Here is a 20,510-nt window from a genome sequence, read left to right as displayed (position 1 = left end):
CCCCGCCCCGACAACTTTAAATGCTGTCTGTTTAGAAAAATTCTGGGCAAATGGGACCTGTTTGTGTCTTCAGACTCAGCCCGTTCCCATCCCACTGGCTCCCCTGTCCACGCTGGTGCCTCGGCTGCGCTGCAGCGTCGAGGGTCTCAACCAAGAGCTGGAAGGCATGTTCGTCTGTCAGCCAGGACATCGGCAGCATCAGGTGACGCAAAAATGCTTGGCACACTTATTTTATTGTTGTTAGGCCAAGCATATATGAACTTGGGTTGGGCTTTGTTGCGCGCCGCTAAGTTTGAGCGATTCCAATCGTGATCATAAAAACAAAATCAAGAGCTTGATGATCAGGTGTTGATTCTGCGTGGTGTCTTTTCAGCTTCTGGAGGTCCCGGACGGCCACCGTGCTCCTGTGCCGCCGCAGAGCTGCAGCAGCGGATCTCAAAGCGACCCGGCTTCCGCCACGCCCCCCTCGCCGTCTTCGGCCTCGCCCTCGCCGGGCTCCTCGCCCGCCTCCGCAGCCGACGACGCCCCTCCGGACATGCGGAAAGGTGGCCGTAGCTCCCGACTCACTTGCTGGTGTCACGACGCCGGCGTTTCTGAACCGTCACCCTGACTGTATACAGGCTCGGATCTCCTGTCCCCGCCGTCATCCCTGAGCGAGGCCGACCCCTCTCTGGCTCTGCTCAACTCGTCCTCGCCCGGACCCAACAAGAGTTGCTGCTTCCAGAGAGAACCTCCCGAGGGCTGCGAAAAAGTCCGAGTCTGGGAGGAGACCAGGTGCATCCTCGTGCTTCATACTTGCCGCTTGTGTGTGATAGGCCTCGGACATTTTACAAGTGCGGTGGAAGGTTGTTGTTTGTCCTCCCTCCATGAGCTGCAATGTCAAGTATACTCATTGATTGCAGGCATCATAAAAGCTTCAACTGTTAATACTTTAATTGTAGCATTCTCAACTCCCGGATAAGGATAAAAATAAGTTCCATTTCCAGGGCCGATATTGGATTCTTGCAGTATGATAACGGTGAGCAAAAATATGGCGGCATCTCCCGGTGTTAAAATGACAGCTGTAAAATGTCCTTTCTTTCAGCACTTCAAAGCAGCCAAGGCCAGTGCCCGTCTCCTTCTGCCCGGACCCCAACAAGGTAAACTTTACCCCCCATGGGGGCTCCGCCTTCTGCCCCGTCAGCCTCCTTGAGCCGCTGTTGCCCTCCATGGACATGCTCTTCTGCAGCCTGTCCGTCGCGAGCCAGGGAGCCACTCGCAACCCCCTCGATTCTTCCGCCGTCACCTCCGGCCACGGCTACGCGCGCGCTGACGCCGTCTAATCAAAGCTCCTACTTTTCTCCAGTAGTGGTTGCTCTTGCTTTAATTTAGGAAAGCTAGCTTCCTTTTCGGTCTGGGTGTGAAATGTTTATTAAAAAAAACAAACAAAAAAATCATACTTTGGAAAGTAATCAATCCAAAGAGGAGTTTGTGTGTGTGAGTGTGAGAGTGAGAGAGAGAGAGAGATCCAAAGATTCACTTTTGGCCAAACATGAGTGCAAGAGGTGGGATGGTCTCTTTGAAGACATGTTGCTGCTTGACTGACACACACACACACACACACACACACACACACACACACACACTCCCTTTTTTTCCAAGTCCACAAAAGGTTATTTATCGGGGTCTCGCCATCCTGTATGTTTACCCTCACAACCGCTGGCGTACAAAGCGTGACAAATCATTTGGGATTCTTCTCATTCACACTTTGATGATGATTGCTGGCTGAAAAGAAACTTGCAAAGTTTGGCGTACACATTCCTGCTTTAAACAGTTTGTGTAGTGAGGAGTGAGGGGAGGACACGTGTTCACATGTTGCTCAGTTACAAAAAGGAAAAGTTTCCCAATGGTGTGTTTCTAGATGTAGTTGCCCACCTAACCAGTTTTAGTGGTATAGCCATTGTCATTTCCCTCTTTTCAAGGTGCCGTAGTTGTATTTCCTGGTAGACACATTTGCACAATCCGAATTGCTCCTTTTGCAATTTTTTTTTTTTTACATTCACTTTTGTACTTTTGTAGTTTCCATACCTTTTTTTCATTCCTCACATAACCTGCAAAATAAGCTAAAAAATACAAACTGAAAAAAAAGGCCTGTTTTAGTTTTGTCTGTATAATCAAGACAGGTGTTATGAAAAATATTGTATAAGATTGATTTTTTTTTTTTTTTAATGCACTTCCAAGAAAGGGTTTTATTCAGAGATGATACCCTTGCTTCCATACGTTAGTCTGGTTTTGTATATGTGCGTGCGGAATGAGCAGAAGTCTGAACTTTTTAAGTTTTAGTATCCATTGAATTGTATATCAACTGCAATGTGTCCCTCCCCCAAATATGGGCTCACTTTCAATGTGGTGTGGATGCTGGGGGGAGGGCTTCTGTCATCTCAGGTACTGTGTTCTGCCCACATGAATTAGAGCATTGATGATGCATGCAGCCTTGTTGTGACGTATTAAAAGCGTTCACAACACTGGTTTTTGGTGTAATTATTTTCCCCACGTTTCAGTAGATTTTATGGTCCGAGGACACCAAGGTTGGCTGCATTAGGCGTAGGCCTGTTTTTCTACACCTGGAAGTCAGGCCTTCGATGAGGTGGAGGCAGTTACGAGCAGATTGAAAACAACACTCAAAACATTCATGCTCGGCCAAATAAATGAAAACATAAAATGCAGAAAAAGCCTACCAGAACGGCTGAAATGAAGATGTCCTTTTACTCATAACGTCGTGGAAATGCTGAGGCTTGCTATTGCTGTGACTGAATGCCTTAAAATGGGCACACTTGAGGCCTTTGGCGGTTAATACGTCACTGACAACAAACGGTCCTGGGATAAACATGCAAATATGTTCTCTTGTGGCTATGAGGAACATGGGGATGACGCCAAAGCACTGGATTCTCGGCAAGTACTTTGAATTTTGAAGGAACAGGAAGTGGGACTGTTATCTGGACTTGAAGTGTTCAGATTGTTGTCTTAACCTTCACACAACTGCTTTTCAGATTTCAGCCCAAATTAATGACAAAAATGTCAATCACGTTTGTGTATCAATCAAAAATTGTGTATTAATTCCAACACGAGGTGAAGATGTTCGAGGCATCCGCGCCATCCATATATGGTCAGTGGAGGGCACCCACGCTATGACGTCTTATGTCTTAATTATCTTTTATTTTTTGTTGTAATGAGCTCCCAAACGAGCCACTCACCGCTTAAATATTTTTAAGCGGCGGTCACGTGTGTCACGTCGCCAGCTGTTGCCTTCTGCGCGTGCTGATTGGCTGAGTTGCAAGGAGGTGCGGCGTCTACTTCAAGGGTCCTTCCGGCGTGTCGGAAAACTGGAAACTTATTTTACCGCAGTGAAACCTGCCGTCGTGACCGGACAGCCTTGCCGTTTATTGATCCCCGGAGCCGGTCAGTGTCACCATGTCGATGCTCGGGACCGTCGCGAAGCAGCTCAGGAACCATCCAGCTGTGAGTGTGTACCTCGTCACGTTGAATTGATCAAATTTGATTTTTTTAAATGACCCGGTGACATTGAAAGGTGCCTCATTGGCGTGGCTAAAGGACGAGCCCAAAGCAGCACCGTCCTCTTTGAAAGCCACTCTCAATGGTGCTGATGTTTATGAAAACCTATTCATCTACAATCGGGTTTTACATTAATCTAGACATTTGAACAATAATTGCAGGACATTAATCACATATATAAACGTGTATTTCGTATAGCCCCTGAGACCAGTGGGAAAATAAGTGTAGGCCGATGATAAATGTCTATATTTCAATCAGCATACCGGTAGTCTCTATGCTTAGCTCTGTTATCACAGTGACGATTTTATAAATAATAAAATGAGAAAATAAAAAATGCTTTTTCCCAAGACATACAATACATGATAGCCCCACGGCCATTTATGTTGCAGCCAGCTGCACGTATGTACCTTACTGCCCCTGTACTTTATGCCCTGTGTATTCCCAAGATAAACATGACGCAAGGCCTGCACTTGCATATTTACGCAAGGACATTTTTCCCCCTCAAAAATAAGATTTTTTTGTTTCAATCTGCTCTAACGTTTCCACGAAACAGAAAGATTGTCTTGAGCTCTGTGTTTCATTATTTGGAATTTCTAATGTTTATTCTGCGCATTAATTTATGGCTTAAATAATGAACATCCTTCATGTACAAAATATCGATAGATCAATAGATCTATTTTTAATTGTATTGAGAAAAAAATACACAACTCAAAAGGCCAAGAAATTTGGGCTGCCTGATGATGGATAAAATAAAACTTGCTGTCCCAAACTTGGCATTGAACTGCAATGACCCTTTTCTTCATCAGCTCATCCCACTGTTCATCTTCATCGGTGGTGGGGCAACAATGAGCATGCTGTACCTTGGCAGACTGGCGCTGAAGAATCCTGATGTCTCGTAAGTCCCTGTGATTACTTCCCCAACCTCGTGTTCAAAACATATTGCTTAGTTTAAAGGGAAAAAAATGCTATTTTCCATTTGTTAGTTGGGATCGCAAGAACAACCCAGAGCCTTGGAACAAAATGGAGGCCAATCAGCAGTACAAGGTATGAACCTTTACAAATGAAGACATCACAGCCAAATCATGTTTTTTTCTGAATTGTGTTTGAGTGAAATAAGAAAAAATCAAAATACCCCTCCCATAAAAGGTAAAGTTTTCTTTTTATTTTTTTCTTACAAAGCAGTTTATTGAATCTATTCATTTTCTTTCTACTGCACAGCCAATGTTCTCTCTTATCATGCCTCAAAGTTCATATTGCCTACTTCATATCTGTTGTGTGTGTGTGTATTGAGAAAAAAATACACAACTCAAAAGGCCAAGAAATTTGGGCTGCCTGATGATGGATAAAATAAAACTTGCTGTCCCAAACTTGGCATTGAACTGCAATGACCCTTTTCTTCATCAGCTCATCCCACTGTTCATCTTCATCGGTGGTGGGGCAACAATGAGCATGCTGTACCTTGGCAGACTGGCGCTGAAGAATCCTGATGTCTCGTAAGTCCCTGTGATTACTTCCCCAACCTCGTGTTCAAAACATATTGCTTAGTTTAAAGGGAAAAAAATGCTATTTTCCATTTGTTAGTTGGGATCGCAAGAACAACCCAGAGCCTTGGAACAAAATGGAGGCCAATCAGCAGTACAAGGTATGAACCTTTACAAATGAAGACATCACAGCCAAATCATGTTTTTTTCTGAATTGTGTTTGAGTGAAATAAGAAAAAATCAAAATACCCCTCCCATAAAAGGTAAAGTTTTCTTTTTATTTTTTTCTTACAAAGCAGTTTATTGAATCTATTCATTTTCTTTCTACTGCACAGCCAATGTTCTCTCTTATCATGCCTCAAAGTTCATATTGCCTACTTCATATATCTGTTGTGTGTGTGTGTGTGTGTGTGTGTGTGTGTGTGTCTTTCCAGCTTTTCACCATAAACATGGACTACTCCAAGATGAAGAAGGACAGGCCCGATTTCTAAACCCATCTGTGATACTGTCGTCCCCCGTGGAGCATTTGCACAACGCTGACTGAAAATTTGTGCTGCTGTCATCTAATCAATGCATATGTTAGATGTGATGGGGGGGATCATTTATCGGTGACTGTATAAATAAAACAGGAAAGCACCTGTTTGACTGAACAATTCACTTTGAATTTTCCTGTGTTGTAATTTATTAAAAAAGTATTGAGATCACTCTTCTCGTTTCATTGAAGACTGGAGGATTAAGAGAATATGACAATAGTAGTCAATTGACACTTAGGTACATTACACATATCATTCTTGTCATGGGGCGCATTTAATAACAAATGTATTCAACCGCAACACAGAGCAGCGCGTTCGCCTTCTCTACCTGCAATTCCGATTCTGGCCACGCGATGCCAGTGTTGCATTTACCGAATTCATAGCCCGTTACACCGAAAGTGTGTTCAGAAAACATAACTTCACTCTCGTATTTTATCACCAAATATGTACAAAATATTGTTAATACTGTATACGTTTTAATCGCGTAGGTCCATGTAAGTGGTCATATTCCATGTTAAACCATTGACATGAAGGAGAGGAAGACCAGACGAAGAAGAGCAGGAAGCGGAAGAAGTTAAATCGCGCGAGATGAATTCAAAATAACGCGGGATCCTAAACGTCAACGTCCGTTCAAATGGGTGGCTAAGCTATTTTTACCCCAATTTCAAGCGTGAGACGCTGCGTCTTAAACTTACTATTTTTGGGTACTGACTGTCAAAAATTAGTCACTTGCTTCGCCCCCGATTTATCGTGAGCACATTGCCAGGAAAAGCAAGTAAGCTCAGGTAAGCAAGCGGCATGTCCGTCGAGATGGATTCGACGGAGAACTTGTCTCCTCGGGTTCTTCTCCGACATATTCTCAGGACCGAGCCACTCAGGACTCCAGTCACCCGCAGGTCAGGAAAACAACTTCATTACTGATTACATTTAACCCCCACTCCCCGCCTTTGTTTACATATAACGCGACAATTGACGTTGAAAGCAATGTTTATGTTTCCCCCACATGGATTGATCATCCGTCTTTACTTTTAGTGTTTCCAAAGAGCAGAGGTGCTCATTAACTCGCAGCACCAGAACGAGAGCCAAAGATGGACCTGCACGAACCCCGCAGGACATCATAAGGCGCAGTATGAGGCATAAGATGCGTGAGGTGAGGAAAGCGCCTCACAGCGCAGTACTTGCGGGGGTCGTCTGCTCTTTTCAACGACAACTATTCTTTCCAGAGCATATCCAGGCAATCTCTGCCACCGACAAAAAGATCTGCCTCCGTCCGGTTGAAAACGGCAATCACATCGGCCTCGTCCTCCATGTCATTTGACGAGGCAGACACGCCAAGGCACCTTCTCTTGAAGATCCTCCAGACAGGTGCACGTGACACTCCTGCAAAACCTCACATGGTGCCTCTGGGTTGTTTCACAACATCCTTTGTGGTGTTCTTCAGAACCAACCAAGTCACCTGTGGTTCATGATGAAGCTGCGCCAATGAAGCCGCAGCTGCCTTCAGCGGACTCCAGCATTGCCAGCGAGCATCCAAGGTGAGCAATATGTGCGTTTCTTGCTAGTTTCCCCAACATCTGTATTCATAATGCAAAATAAGACACAAAAGGTCGCTGTTTCCGTTTTAAGCATTGAGCTGTCTGGCTTGGACCTGCCCAATTTAACGTCCAACATGGCAGCGAGCTTGGCAAAAGGATTGAAGAGGAAGAGACCACATCGCAGCTTCAGCGTAACCGCCTTTGAAGAGCGCCTCAAACATGATGATGGTGAGGTGAAAGTTGTTGTGATTTGAAGGTCGACACCAAATAGTGCCATTTGACTTTGTGAATTCATTTCATCTTTGTAAAACATGATGTGACATGACAATGTTAATGTTAATAAGCTAACATCGTCCATCATGGTAGTGTAACCTCTGAAAAAGAGAACAAAGGCCAACTGTACACTGAGCGATGTTGCCGAATGCCACTGGACAAACGGCCAAGCCATGCCTTTCGGTTTCTCGAGTATATTTATTGCATTTTACAATAAAACTCGCGTATATAAATTTGTCCGCATCAGCGGAGAGTCTCTGTTGCCGAGTGGAGTGAGTAGCACCAACAAATGGAGCTATAACGGCAAATCATGAAAGATAGGTTCCTCCCCAAAATGGGAAAATATGCGAGCATTCCCTGTCCTGCAATCTGATCATTTGCTTGACTGTCGGCTTCCTGTGCAAACAGATGCTGAAAATGAAGAGGACAAATCGACGCGAGGCGATTTCTCGCTTTCGTTGTCAAAGTATGACGACACCATTTCTTTTCCGTCTTCGAAGCATTGTCACTGTTCCAATGACATAATGGTAACTTGGCAACCTGTCCTACTGTGTTTTCCAGCTCCTCTTCGCTGAGTCTAAAAACGCCCTTTGTGAATGATCAGTCCGAGAGAAAAGGCCTGCGGAGGAGAATATCTTCCCGTCAAATAATCACTGAACATGAGTTTGGTGATGCCGTAAATAAGATGCATTTAGATCACGGTGATTGAGCTTTTTTTCTGTCTATCCTCTTTTCATCTCCAGCTCCTCTTAACTGATATCACTTGGAAAAACATGTTCGATGCATGATTGATTCATTTATTTTGGGGGGAAATTCTTCAACTGTTATTGCTAATCTCTATTTTGGTCTGCTTACTCCATTTTTTCCCCCTCTCAGGAGCGAGCGGTTCTATGCAGGGGGAGCCCGGCCTCGGTGAGACCATCACTCTGGGTCTGAGCGAGTTGGGTGACCTGGAAGTTACCGCTGACATTATCCACTGCAACACCGCCCTCTATGCCAAGCCTGACGCCACCGCCGCCCCCGACCTCTCCACGGTCGCCACGCAGGACAAGGCCACGGTCCTGGCGTCTCAGCTTCAGAGGGTGTCGGAGCAGGATGGGCAGAAAGAGCCCGACGCCGGGCCTCAACTCCCGGAGGTGTCTGAGAGCCAGGCGAGGAGGGCCACCGCCAATTATGAAGACCAAGCGGCGACTTCCCAATCTGAGGGTGATGCAGCCGCATTGGAACCTGAGGAAGAAGACAACAAGGAAGGGGAAGTGGAAGGGATCGCTCTGGATTCTCAAACTGAAGAAACGGAGCATGAAGAAGCATCTGCAGAAGAGGGGGAGGCCGCCATGACATCTGAAGAGGAGGAGGCTGGCGTTGACTCGGAAACCGAAGGCGTGGTTGATTCTCAGACTGAAGAGCAGGTCGCTGCCCCCTCTCGGTCTGAGGAAAGCGACGCGGCCGAAGTGGAGAATGACAGGCAGCGGCAGCAGGAGGAAGATGAAGCTGATGAAGAGGAGGAGGAAAGAGATCATGATGTGCAACACAAGGAACGGCGAGCTCATCGATCCGAGGGCGCACTTGTCGTGCCTGTTGCAGAGGATGAGGCCATGGAGCCTGGTAAGAACCTACACATCCATACTCACATCTTATGCAAAACTTAGATCTGAAAAACTCAAAGTGTGTAGTGGTACACCAAAGAATCACTCCCCAAGTGCAGTTCATTTGTATTTAACTTTTAAGTTGAACACTTACATTTAAATGATATGTGGGACCTGTGGTGTGCAGGCAGCTCAGAGGTCAAGAACCGAACCCATCCAGCCAGCGATTCCCACAGCCTTGAAAGCGGTCGAGACACGGACCAGGAATCGTCAAGCCCTGCGCAGGAAGGCGCTGGTGACGTGAACTCTTTTCATCTTCTGGAGGTGAGCAACGGCGACGAAAACCGCAAACAGCCCGATGAGGGGCCCCCTGCTGAGGACGCGGAGCCCACCGAATATGGGGACGAGTTGGAGGAGGAAGACTGCGATGAGGAAGACGACCAAAAATCCAAAGGTCTCTCTCTGTCTGTGTCTCTCTCATTCAGTGTGAGCTGTTTAAAAATGTGTATGACTTCGGAATATTAATGGAACGAAAAATGTTTCAACATCAGCAGACATGAAGACTCCGGCATTCGTTCACGAGAAAAGGAAGACTTTTGAACTCCCATATCCGACTGCGCCCACCATATTGAAGCCTCAAGCCAGGCAAGCTGTACTCTTAAAACGATTATTATTTTTACCCCCAAAATGAATTGGCATTTTTCTCTGATGATCATCCCTCATGCACCATCAGTACTTCTACTGAAGATCTACCACCAGCCAAACCAAAACGAGCGAGAAAGCGGAGAAGTGGCGCGGCGGCGCAGAACGGCGTTGGCCTTCCCAAGAGCTACCTTATGAGCACGTTTCGCCACTTTGCCAAAACCAGGGTCTCTGCGGATGTTTACCCTGTCTTAAGGGACGCGTAAGTACCCGCAAGTATTTGAAACGGTCCACGTTTGGAAGTACATTCAATGGGGCACACCATGTTGATTACGCCACCCTCACTGCCTCCGCCAAGGTAGTCATATTTTCTCATGCTGCCGTTTTTTTTTTTTTGTTTGTTTTTGTGTGTGCAAACATACGCCATTCAATTTTAGTCACATAAACTAAAAAAGAGTTAATTAAATAAATAACTTTGCATTGAGCATCCTAGCCGGGAATGGTAACTGCTGGCTGCTGTCATTTACCCTTTTTTTAAAAATCAGAATGGAGAAATTCCTTGATCGGATGGCGGAGGACCTGGAAACGTTTGCCAATCACGCCGCGAGAAAAACCATTGAGGTGGAAGATGCCGTTCTGCTGTTGAAAAGGTAGCTCCTTGTTTCACGTGTTCGATGTGGCAGCCTGCAATATGCGTCAAATTGTCAACGTGCTCATGCTGCAGGCAGCGTCATGTCAACAACAAAGTGCCAGTGGAAGTGCTGATTGAAAAATACCTTCGCATGGAGCAGCGCAAGCTCCTCATCCCCGTAGCAAGCAGCGGGAACGTCGTCGTCCCCAAAATGAAGAGATGAATTATCAACATTGAGGGTGATTTCTGTTCAATAAAACTAAAACAAAACAAAACAAACAAACACTTGTGGGGGGGGGGGGTGTAAAATGGTGTTTATAAAAGAATTCACAATGTGAGACCCGTAGCAAGCAGCGGGAACGTCGTCGTCCCCAAAATGAAGAGATGAATTATCAACATTGAGGGTGATTTCTGTTCAATAAAACTAAAACAAAACAAAACAAACAAACACTTGTGGGGGGGGGGGTTGTAAAGTGTTGTGTATAAATGATTCACAATGTGAGAGAAATGAGTGATTAGTCTTTAAAAATCCAATAAAGTTTGCTTATACAGTGTTTATTCTTCCAAATATTTCAATTTGTGTCCATAACTTCAGGAAACTGATTCTCGCAAATACTTGTGATTCTTTCTTGCAGCACTAGAGGGAGCCTGTTACCACTCGTGGTAATATTGTAGTACAGTATTAGAACTATATTACACAGCAGATTAATTGTATCCACTAACATACCATCGTGTGATAACATCAAGTCATCGTTATTAAACTTTTAACACCAAATAAGCAGAGTAATAGTTTTATTTGTAAAATAAGAAGAACGGTGGCCAAACGAGCACGGCTCTCCTGGTGACGTCACACGGTTCAGGTCTGCCACTTAATAGCTAACAACAACACAAGGGTCCCGGAAAGCTAGCGAGCTTAAAACAAGAGGTAAGACCGTCCACAAATCACACCAGCCGCCACACGCACAGCTTCAAAACAACGCGGCGGAGCCCGTTGCGGCGTGTTCTCGAGTTGCGACTTGTGCAATTTGCGAGGCGTTTCGCTTGTCTTGGCTAGGTGGCTAACTAGCGGCTAGCTTCCGTGATTGAAGTTAGCTCGCGTGCTGACAGTCCCTCGCCACTTAACAACTCGCTTCAAATGCTTCAACTTTCACCTTGTCATTTAGTGCTCTTTCCCCACCACTCTCACGTGTAGCCATCGCGGCTGAAATGTTGAAACGTTTTTTTCAAAACGGGGACATGATTGTCAATTGGTGTTAGCAGGTTGCCTACCTGCTAACTGTCACCCCTTACACACACACACACGCACACACACAGGCGCGCTCCCCTAAAATTGGAGACAGTGCAACTGCAATTTTCATGTACGTGCACCAGTGCAACCATTACATTCGCTGATTATACTTCTTGAATATTTTCCGTGGCTGACAAACTTGTGCTCCACACTTAAGGCCATTTATTGTGTGAAACTGAGTGGGATGAACATTAACTTTGCCAGTCAATTTACAGTGTGTGTGTGTGTGTGTGTGTGTGTGTGTGTGTGTGTGTGTGTGTGTGTGTGTGTGTGTGTGTGCGCCCCAACTTCAAGCTCGCGGGTTCTGTGCTCCAAGTAAAATAAGTTAGTCTGGGCTCCTCAGATGAGAATGAATGAGCACTGCATAGGTTGTTGAAATACACAGTAAAGAGCAAATCGCACAGCGGAAGAGGCATTTGAGCAATATTGATAGAATTCTTGCCAGACATAATAGACCGTTTGAACCATCACCACAGGTGCCGCAGCAACAGCGGGTTCACGCAAGTTGTGCGCGAATAAATCAATTCATATCACAGAAAAACTTTCACATTTAGATTTTTTTTGGGATTGGGATCTGTGATATATATAGATATTTTTTTTGGTCAGTGTGAAAATCCCCGCAGAGTTAGGGGAACCACCAAACGCCTACCTCATGACTTATTTCCCGAATGTGAGCACAATGGCATGAACGTGAAAGCTGGGCTGACACACAGTTTTGATTGATCCTGTCGTCATTGTGGTCTGTAAAAGGGGCGAACCGCGTCCGTCCGGTTCTGCTGCAGATGGACTTTTGGACCGAGCGCTGAGTGCGTGCAAATAGCGCTTTTCTCCTTCAGTCGAGACCAACACCTTCCGTCACGCTGGCAATGTCAAGAGTTCCGAGTCCCCCTCCCCCGGCGGAAATGTCCAGCGGGCCTGTGGCTGAGAGCTGGTGCTACACGCAGGTAATGCGACATCTTTGAACTTTGCTTTGAACGCAGCACAAGTTCGGGTCAAGTGTTAGACGTGGCACCTCTTGTTGCGGCGTTGGGGAATTTCAAATGTTTAACTGCCAGATAAGAATTTTGTATTCAACATAATTTCTTTGACTGAGATGTTTGCTTGTTTTTGGGTGGTTGGCGGTGCTTCTTGTGCAGATCAAAGTAGTGAAGTTCTCGTACATGTGGACCATCAACAACTTCAGCTTCTGCCGTGAGGAGATGGGCGAGGTCATCAAGAGCTCCACATTCTCTTCGGGGGCCAATGACAAGCTGAAGTGGTGAGTGCGCAGCTCTGCTTACATGAGAGCGCAAGGCACTTTTTTTTTTCTTGAGGTTAAAGCCACTTCGCCGCCCTCCGCTTCAGGTGTTTGCGTGTGAACCCCAAAGGCCTGGACGAGGAGAGCAAAGACTACTTGTCTCTCTACCTGCTGCTGGTCAGCTGTCCAAAGGCCGAGGTCCGAGCCAAGTTCAAGTTCTCCATCCTCAACGCCAAGGGCGAGGAGACCAAAGCCATGGGTGAGCAGGATCGCACCCGATGTTTTTTTTCTTCAGATGGCCTGATGACGGTGTGTTTTTTTTTTTTTTTTTTTGTCCTCCCGACGACGCAGAAAGCCAGAGGGCGTATCGCTTTGTGCAGGGGAAAGATTGGGGATTTAAAAAGTTCATCCGGAGAGACTTCCTCCTCGATGAAGCCAACGGTCTCCTGCCAGATGACAAGCTCACACTTTTCTGTGAGGTATGCTGCCGTTATCCCCCCCACCCTCCCACAAAGAAACAAGAACTGACAGAGGCCACAGTAAACACGGCCTGGAAAAACATGTCAAATGAAGAATTCAACGGTGTGGGGAATTCAAAGGGTCGCAGGCTTGATGCAAGTAACAATTATGCCGCCAAATCCGAAATATTTATTCACTCAAGTTCTCGCCGATTTCACAGTTGTTCGTGCTTCCGTCTCGCCGCGTTGCCATCGATTGAGACCGTCATGCGCGCGCATGTGTGTATATTGCAGGTGAGCGTGGTGCAGGATTCGGTCAACATCTCCGGCCAGAACACCATGAATATGGTGAAGGTTCCCGACTGCCGACTCGCCGACGAGCTGGGCGGCTTGTGGGAGAACTCGCGCTTCACCGACTGTTCTCTATGTGTGGCCGGCCAAGAGTTCCAGGCCCACAAAGCCATCCTGGCAGGTAGTGACATGAGTCCCGCGCGTGCGCGGCGGAAAATCCTCGCTCGTTCCCGTAAGTCACACAGGTTCTCGTTCTTGTTTCTCGCAGCGCGCTCGCCTGTGTTCAGCGCTATGTTTGAACACGAGATGGAAGAGAGCAAAAAGGTGAGCCGCGAGGCCGCTTTTCGATTCTTCCACCGCAGTTATTTTGAGTGCGCGTTTGTTCTGTTGTTTGGCAAAAATCCAAATTGATTCTGCGGAGAAAGCAATGCAGAAAGCCACTTTCTTCATCTGACGTGAAATAGGAGCAGCCTCGTTGTTGAATCACATTTGCCCGTGTCTTCCCTTCGTCAGAACCGGGTGGAAATCAACGACGTCGAGCCCGAGGTCTTCAAAGAGATGATGTGTTTCATCTACACCGACAGAGCTCCCAACCTTGACAAGATGGCCGACGACCTGCTCGCCGCAGCCGACAAAGTAAGGTCGCCCTGGAAGATGACCTCACAATACGAGGTCGTCCGCATGTTGTGCTTTGTGGTCCTCTGTGTTTTGAGCGCTTGTGGCATCGATACGCCACGACAAGCCTCTGATCTCACCACAGCTAACAGGCGCGCGAATACTGACGAAGCAGACTTATTTATTCACCGAGTCCCGCTTTTTCCTCAGTACGCTCTGGAGAGATTGAAGGTCATGTGCGAGGACGCGCTGTGCACCAGCCTGTCGGTGGACAACGCGGCCGAGATCCTCATCCTGGCCGACCTGCACAGCGCCGATCAGCTCAAAACGCAGGCGGTCGACTTCATCAACTAGTGAGTTCACACAAAACACTCCCAGCGGTGCGCGTGCTTTGTTGCTCCGTTTTAATCGGTTCCACGGGGATTTGTGCTGTACCTGAGTATGGAGGATTTGGACTTTTACTCCGTGCGTTTGAAACACATGGGTACTTCCACTTCTTGCCCCTGCACCCTGCTTTCATTCTTTTTTTTTACCCAAGTACAGAGTGTGAGGACTTCTGCCACCCGCGGCACTTGTACGCGCTTGTTTAATCAGCTTCAACGTGTCACATTTCTCTCTTTTGTGTCTCGCCGCGCTTACCAATGTCGCCGTAACTCGGTCACGCCGTCGTACTTGAAGCCGGCCGTCAGATAAGCTTGTCGCTCGCAGAAGAGAGCGGGGCCGCTTGACTCCCTTGCGTGTGATGATGACATGTCTTTCATTTTCTGCTCGTGTACCCAAACGTGCCAGAGTCTCATGTCGCATTCTCTCATTCGGTTTGAGACCAAATGAACAATGTACTTCATCCCTTTCCTGTGTGTGTTCCCCCCCGCCCCCTTCATCTCCCAGCCACGCCGCGGAGGTGATGGAGACGGCGGGCTGGAAGTCCATGGTGGAGTCCCATCCTCACCTGGTGGCCGAAGCGTACCGCTCGCTGGCCTCGGCCCAGTGCCCTTTCCTCGGACCGCCGCGCAAGCGCCTCAAACAATCCTAATGGGCCTCGCCGCTTTCAACGCATCACACAAATGTCCCCCCTGAACGCCCACAAAAATGGAGAACCTTTTGCCCCTTTTTGCTGTTACTACACTACCTACAGCCTCTACCCCGAGCTCCCCCTTCTGAAACCATACCCCCCCCCCCCCACCCCTGCAATCCAGAACCTGCTGTATTTTAGTCCCTTCTCTTGATGGAGGGAAGAGCGAGGAGGAGGGGGAGGAGAGGCAAGTGGATATTTGTCGTTTACAGAAAAACAAACCTGCACTTTCCTCTGTGGCTAGTGCTGTACAACGTTGCGCTCTTGTTCCCCCCCCCACCCACCCCCATTTGTGAAGACTGGAATCCTTCAACAACCTGCTACTGTGGAAAGCGGACGTCGAGCACACGTGAGGTCTTGAACATTTGATCTTATTTGTGTTTGGTGAGGAGGCCGTAGAGGACACGAGGAAGGATGACATGAGAGAACCCAGATGAACGGCACCCAAAGGGCTAGTCAAATGTGGGAAAATTGCACTAAAAAAAAAAAAATCCACAGGCCGCCCCCTTAACAATCAGCAGTAAAGTTGGAACTACTGTTGGGAAAGCACATGGACTAACTGAACATGCAGGACAAGTATACCCTTTAAAGATGCTTTATCGGCGACTTCTGTGATTATTTTATTTTTCAAACAAAAGCAGTTAAAACGGCATTGAATAGCACCACACAACTGGATGTCACCGTGCACCTGTGGGCCTTGGGAGCAAATTGAACCCAAGGTCTTAACGTTCAAAACGATGTTCATGCATGCACGTGCAGCATTTTCCCCCCCAATTGTTTTTGAGATTTTATACCAACGTTCAACATTATTTTTCTTTACGGGCTTGTTGATTGAGGGCCATTTAAAATGAAATGAACACGTTTTAATGTTCAAAAGTGACCTGAATGTGAAAGAAAAAGAAAAAAAAACAACCCCTGAAACACCTAAATTGTTCTTTGCCAGTGAGAGGAAAAGTGCTCATTGAATTAAGAAGGAACCATCGTTGTTTATTTCCTGTAGATATTGTTGCTTTATGAGAAGTGACACTTAGTTCTTGCCATTTTTTTTGTTCCCAAAAGAATAAACCATAACTATTTTGTATTGAATGCAAACCTCGTCTGCCTTTCAATATACTTCACATGGAACTACAAATAATTTGTTTTGCAAAGTCAAATAATTACTCCTAATGATATCATTTAAAAATATATATATAAATCTGTTCTCAATGGCTTTTGCTCACTCTTTTTTTCCACTTTCTTCAAGTAGCCTGCAGGTTTCGTGCAAACCCCAGCTGCCGTTGAGAACCACCAAATAAATCACCCAGGCACCGCGGAACATCGGGTGAAATGTCTCCGTCTGGTGGCTAAAGAGTGGATTGCAAGGCCACCGAGCGCCACCAACAAAAAATGTTCGGCCGAGGAGGGCCCACGCAACCCTGTCTATCATCATTTAAATTCCCCCCAAATTATAGTTTACAATTTTGAATAAAAACCAAGTCTGATCAGCTCATTTTACATTCAAAAAAGTATAACGTTCAACTTTTGTGACATTTTTTTAAATTAAAAAAGTGTAACTGTTTTGTCTGTAACTGTAACGACATTTTGTCGCTTAACAAATCAAAAAAATTACATATTGTGTAGTTGGGAGTTGATAGCTGTCCGTCACGTTAACAAGCGTTGAACGTTACAGTTGTTCAGGGTGAACGGCAGAGGGCAGCAGCGTGACGCTCTCTTCACCAGCCACAACATTACGTCCAACGCCTGATGGTCCGTTCAAGTACAAATCCAATGGAGGACTTGTAGTGTTTTGGACACCACGAGATAGATCCAGTGTACCGCTAGTGGCACCGGTTCCGCTGATGCTGCAAAAACTGTTTTCTGTTCATTTTTATAATCATGCAAAAAAAAAAAAAACGAGACACCAAACTGCACTCCTGACATATGCTCGGTAGTGAACACGTCCAAACAATTAACAAAGCGAAGTGCTCGAGAAACAAGCTGTTGGCATTGAAAAGTGTTGGAGTTTCTCTCTTTTTTTAAATCCACAGTTTCCATTGTGGCCGCCTGACACCGATGGATGTTGCGTCTTCTGATTGTGGAGAGAATTCATCACCGTAAAGTCACGTGTGAGAAGCCTGCAGTCGAAACGTTTATCATTCACGGAACATGGCTGCTAGTTGCCCTTGAGCTCATGGAGCTGGAGTCTTCAAAGAGCAACCAGTAAGTCCACCATTTTGCATTTAAATTCATCACTTGCAAAACTAACATCTCATTTCATGTTATCGTTGCATCAATAAATGAGAACAGTTGCAGGGTGAATCCTGCGTTCTATGAGTCATTCGCAAGCTTTTAAATGAGAGTGACAGAGTTCTGTGAGAAGCGGGGCCTCACAAAGCATAAAATACAGTTTCCCAGTTTGTTGCAAGTTTATTTGCTTGTCATACTGGCTCACATATCTTTGTTAAGAGGGCTAAAAAGCGGCATGGCCACCTCGTACAGTGAGAACTCCTTTTGAACATACTTTTCACACTAAAGTTAATTTGTTCCATCGGTTTTAAATGATCTTTACTCCGCCTGTCATCTATGCATAAACCTCGACTGTAAGCATCAGGGTACTTCTGGGAGGCAGAAATTGATTGACCGCTACTGATTTGAAATGAAAATGATGACAAAACAACTGTTTCGTTTGGCGTTTGCAACAACAGATACATCCCAGCAAGGTTCGGTTTTCGTAGTTGTACCCAGACGATCTGGCTGGAGGCGACATAGGCGCTTTTGAAAGGGATGGAACGTATATTTTGTCTGGGAGCAATTTAGTAAAACAATCGCTGGGCTGCCAGCTAACGTCAACGCTACATTATGCTCTCCCTTTCAGTGACAAAAGGGGGCGCTGTGCCACTAATCCAAGCGGTGAAACTACGAACAAAACAACGAAACGAATTCAAATGTTGCAGAAAACTTAATTCTGCTTTCTTCCTCTCAAACATCAATTTAAGTGAATCCACATGCTTGGTGAGTCATATTTTAACAATCTTTTTTTCCCCCCAACTATAATAGTTTCTGATTGGACTGCTGATGGAGACGACGGAGGAAAATTGAGGACATGTTATCGGTCCAAAGCAGGAGAAGAAGAAAGGAGGTGCCAAAACACAAAGTTGAGTGACAGCATGTTGACACGAACAAGATGTTTGAAGCTTAGCAGGTTAAATCTGAGTCCCTCATCATCAATTCTCCAGCGTGCCGTGCTCTCGGGTTCACCCCTGCTGATGTTTGACCTCCTCTGCCTCAGTTTTACATCTGAAACTCGAATTCTGAGCCGCAAATTGTCATCTGAAAAGATGACACTTTTGATTGACACTATTTTGACTTTTTCACCGATGCTATTTTTAAATAGGAGTGAGGCTCACCTCCGAGTATTCTCCCTTTCCATACAATGTTTTAAGCAAATGCGCAAAATCCTAATTAGGTTCATGACAGGAATTAGAGGTTGATATAGTTTGCCGTGGACAATAACACTCCCCCTGCCCCCACTTTCTACTGTGGGGATCATATTGTCTTTCCTAACAGCCCCCCCCCCCTTCCAACCAGAGCGGCCACGGGCTGTTTATCGACGAGCTTCTCCTTCCTGTTTGTGGTACTGAGAGGCTGAAATTAGATCCGTATCACCGAGCATATGAGATAAATTGGGCAGCCGATCGCTCCTAACTTAATCTGCTCTTGGTGTCTTTGGAAGAGCATGATCAACCCGATTGAAATTGGCATAGATGCATCTCCAATCTAACGTACCAAATGTAAATCTATTGATGCTAAAAGTTAAATACAATTGAAGTGGACTTTACAAAGGCCCTATTATTGTACTGGATTAAAAAAAAAAAAAAAACAAGCAAACAAACGTTGAAGCCACCATAGCATGATGCGCGGTTTCAACATTTATGTGATTGATTCTTTCAGGTACCATGAGTGGGAGCGCACATACCATCGGTGGTACGAGTACCATACTTTGAGAACCACGGGGCTATGTCAGCACATGGATCCGCTCTCAGCTACTTAATGAGCTGCAGTCGTGTTGGTGTTCTTCGCAGAGGATAAAGATGATATGCATGTGAGTATTTTGAGATCGTCAATGAAACACAGTGATGCCGATGTTTTTCATCAAACGGTATTTGCGAATATGGCCTAGCAGAAAGCAAATGGCCTTCAAGCCAAAGAAAGATAGGAGGAAATACACAACATATCACTCTCTTTGTTTTCTGTGTAGTTTGACTGCAGAGGCCCTTTTTGGAAATGGACAATGCACTTTTGTTTTCTGGTTTTTATTTTCGTTAACTCTAATAACCTCGCTACCCACGTGAGGCGAATGGGCCACTCCCACGACAACTCCCAGGGGAGGGGGGGGGAATCCTGATCTTTTCACTGGCCCGCTTTGATCCGCGGCCGATCCCTGACAGTTGATACCGCGGCCAAACATGACACTTAGTGCCGTCGCGACGGAAATCTGCAGCAGTTGAGCAAGAGAACAATGGGTTTGGGCTGACTTCGTGCTTTTTGGGATTTGGAGTTTTATCACCCTTCACTAGTCTGAAAAGGCCTTGTCATGACAGATGCCACCGTAAAGCGATACTCTGCGCGTCGTAACACTATACCCAAGTTTGATTCCATTCAATTTAATGATAGATCAAATCGGTTTGACCTTGTCCAGATGTGCCCTGCAATTGTCTGGCTAGCTCAATGCTCACCCAGCCCCCCCACCCCCAACCCTCCCCCAAAAAAGAAATAAAATAACAAACGTGGGAAAGATGGTTTAATGCATTTTGGGGAGTTTCTTTGGCCTCATGACAAATGCTTCAAAGTCGTTCTTCACTTGTGACTCGCGGCTTACCCCCCCGTCTTCCCCCCCCCCCCCCACCCCGTCCCTCCCTCTGTGTGCTTTACATACACCACCCACAGACAAGTCGCTGCAGCGCATTGCGCCTCAGGTGTGTGTGCGCGCGCCCCGAAATCTGTTAACACACACACGGGAAACTACCTTGGCCTTGCCATGCTTGCATTCTCTGCGTGTTCATTTCGGGGATCTTGTCGACGATGTTTGTTTGTGAGCGGGAAGGATGAGAAGAAAAAAAAATACTGTAATCAGAAATTAAGATGGGACGGAAAGCAAAAAAAAAAAAAAAAAAAGTCAGGAAAAGCCGACCAGAACACCTGAACTTTGGTGTGTATCATAACGTGACCGAGATAAATTATGTCTCTCTTTTTTTCAACTATTACTGTGACCTTCAACCTGTAGAACGGCATTGAAAAAACTATTTTCAGGCTGGTAAATTAAGGGGTGGGGGGGGG

At 46.1% G+C, this 20,510-nt stretch overlaps 4 protein-coding genes across 7 annotated transcripts in view; all 4 read left to right on the top strand.

Moving 5' to 3' along the window:
* The window catches only part of LOC109523928 (protein FAM117A-like), a 5,135-nt gene extending 2,800 nt beyond the window's left edge, over positions 1-2,335 (top strand). Inside the window, exons 5-8 of one of the 2 annotated variants that reach the window (XM_019883414.1) lie at positions 74-202; positions 374-545; positions 621-774; positions 1,085-2,335. In XM_019883414.1, coding sequence (XP_019738973.1) covers positions 74-202; positions 374-545; positions 621-774; positions 1,085-1,322 — 693 coding nt within the window. In that variant the 3' untranslated portion in view covers positions 1,323-2,335. Of the gene's footprint in view, positions 1-73; positions 203-373; positions 546-620; positions 834-1,084 lie in introns of both variants that reach the window. The other variant, XM_019883415.1, reaches the window with a different exon arrangement.
* Positions 2,336-3,339: 1,004 nt separating this feature from the next.
* On the top strand, positions 3,340-5,737 carry ndufa4b (NDUFA4 mitochondrial complex associated b). Its single transcript, XM_019883418.1, has 4 exons — positions 3,340-3,498; positions 4,359-4,447; positions 4,536-4,596; positions 5,468-5,737. The coding sequence occupies exons 1-4, from the start codon at positions 3,451-3,453 to the stop codon at positions 5,522-5,524; spliced, it is 255 nt and encodes an 84-aa protein (XP_019738977.1). The 5' UTR covers positions 3,340-3,450; the 3' UTR covers positions 5,525-5,737.
* A 415-nt stretch (positions 5,738-6,152) lies between these two features.
* cenpt (centromere protein T) lies at positions 6,153-10,496 on the top strand. Of its 2 annotated transcripts, none has more exons than XM_019883409.1 (13): positions 6,153-6,462; positions 6,599-6,716; positions 6,790-6,931; positions 7,008-7,101; positions 7,193-7,329; positions 7,783-7,840; positions 7,936-8,075; positions 8,251-8,979; positions 9,148-9,414; positions 9,515-9,605; positions 9,694-9,864; positions 10,148-10,252; positions 10,327-10,496. In XM_019883409.1, the coding sequence occupies exons 1-13, from the start codon at positions 6,365-6,367 to the stop codon at positions 10,454-10,456; spliced, it is 2,280 nt and encodes a 759-aa protein (XP_019738968.1). In that variant the 5' UTR covers positions 6,153-6,364; the 3' UTR covers positions 10,457-10,496. The 2 variants fall into 2 exon arrangements, with proteins under 2 accessions (XP_019738968.1, XP_019738967.1); XM_019883408.1 differs by having other exon boundaries at positions 9,512-9,605.
* Positions 10,497-10,579: 83 nt separating this feature from the next.
* On the top strand, positions 10,580-16,280 carry spop (speckle type BTB/POZ protein). 2 transcript variants are annotated; one of them, XM_019883416.1, is made up of 10 exons: positions 10,580-11,158; positions 12,272-12,465; positions 12,658-12,779; positions 12,866-13,017; positions 13,110-13,237; positions 13,511-13,688; positions 13,776-13,831; positions 14,021-14,143; positions 14,333-14,475; positions 15,011-16,280. In XM_019883416.1, exons 2-10 carry the CDS (start codon positions 12,388-12,390, stop codon positions 15,153-15,155), a joined length of 1,125 nt encoding a protein of 374 aa, XP_019738975.1. In that variant the 5' UTR covers positions 10,580-11,158; positions 12,272-12,387; the 3' UTR covers positions 15,156-16,280. The 2 variants fall into 2 exon arrangements, with proteins under 2 accessions (XP_019738975.1, XP_019738976.1); XM_019883417.1 differs by having other exon boundaries at positions 12,304-12,465; positions 15,011-15,155.
* The last annotated feature ends 4,230 nt before the right edge of the window (positions 16,281-20,510 follow it).

This window comes from Hippocampus comes, unplaced genomic scaffold (assembly GCF_001891065.2).
Source record: "Hippocampus comes isolate QL1 unplaced genomic scaffold, H_comes_QL1_v1.1 scaffold367, whole genome shotgun sequence".
Taxonomy (NCBI): Eukaryota; Metazoa; Chordata; class Actinopteri; order Syngnathiformes; family Syngnathidae; genus Hippocampus; species Hippocampus comes.
The sequence above is the reverse complement of the archived record's forward strand: the minus strand, read 5'-3'. Positions and strand labels throughout refer to the sequence as shown.

What these genes read in the sequence shown, in the direction of transcription:
- ndufa4b (XM_019883418.1), top strand. Translation starts at nt 3,451, where the DNA reads ATGTCGATGCTCGGGACCGTCGCGAAGCAGCTCAGGAACCATCCAGCT. An exon ending in CTGAAGAATCCTGATGTCTC is followed by an intron (nt 4,448 to 4,535) that starts GTAAGTCCCTGT and finishes TCCATTTGTTAG; the next exon opens with TTGGGATCGCAAGAACAACC. An exon ending in AGGCCAATCAGCAGTACAAG is followed by an intron (nt 4,597 to 5,467) that starts GTATGAACCTTT and finishes GTGTCTTTCCAG; the next exon opens with CTTTTCACCATAAACATGGA.
- cenpt (XM_019883408.1), top strand. Translation starts at nt 6,365, where the DNA reads ATGTCCGTCGAGATGGATTCGACGGAGAACTTGTCTCCTCGGGTTCTT. An exon ending in GCGCCTCAAACATGATGATG is followed by an intron (nt 7,330 to 7,782) that starts GTGAGGTGAAAG and finishes CTGTGCAAACAG; the next exon opens with ATGCTGAAAATGAAGAGGAC. An exon ending in ATATTGAAGCCTCAAGCCAG is followed by an intron (nt 9,606 to 9,693) that starts GCAAGCTGTACT and finishes ATGCACCATCAG; the next exon opens with TACTTCTACTGAAGATCTAC.
- spop (XM_019883416.1), top strand. Translation starts at nt 12,388, where the DNA reads ATGTCAAGAGTTCCGAGTCCCCCTCCCCCGGCGGAAATGTCCAGCGGG. An exon ending in CGAGGAGACCAAAGCCATGG is followed by an intron (nt 13,018 to 13,109) that starts GTGAGCAGGATC and finishes CCGACGACGCAG; the next exon opens with AAAGCCAGAGGGCGTATCGC. An exon ending in GCGGTCGACTTCATCAACTA is followed by an intron (nt 14,476 to 15,010) that starts GTGAGTTCACAC and finishes TTCATCTCCCAG; the next exon opens with CCACGCCGCGGAGGTGATGG.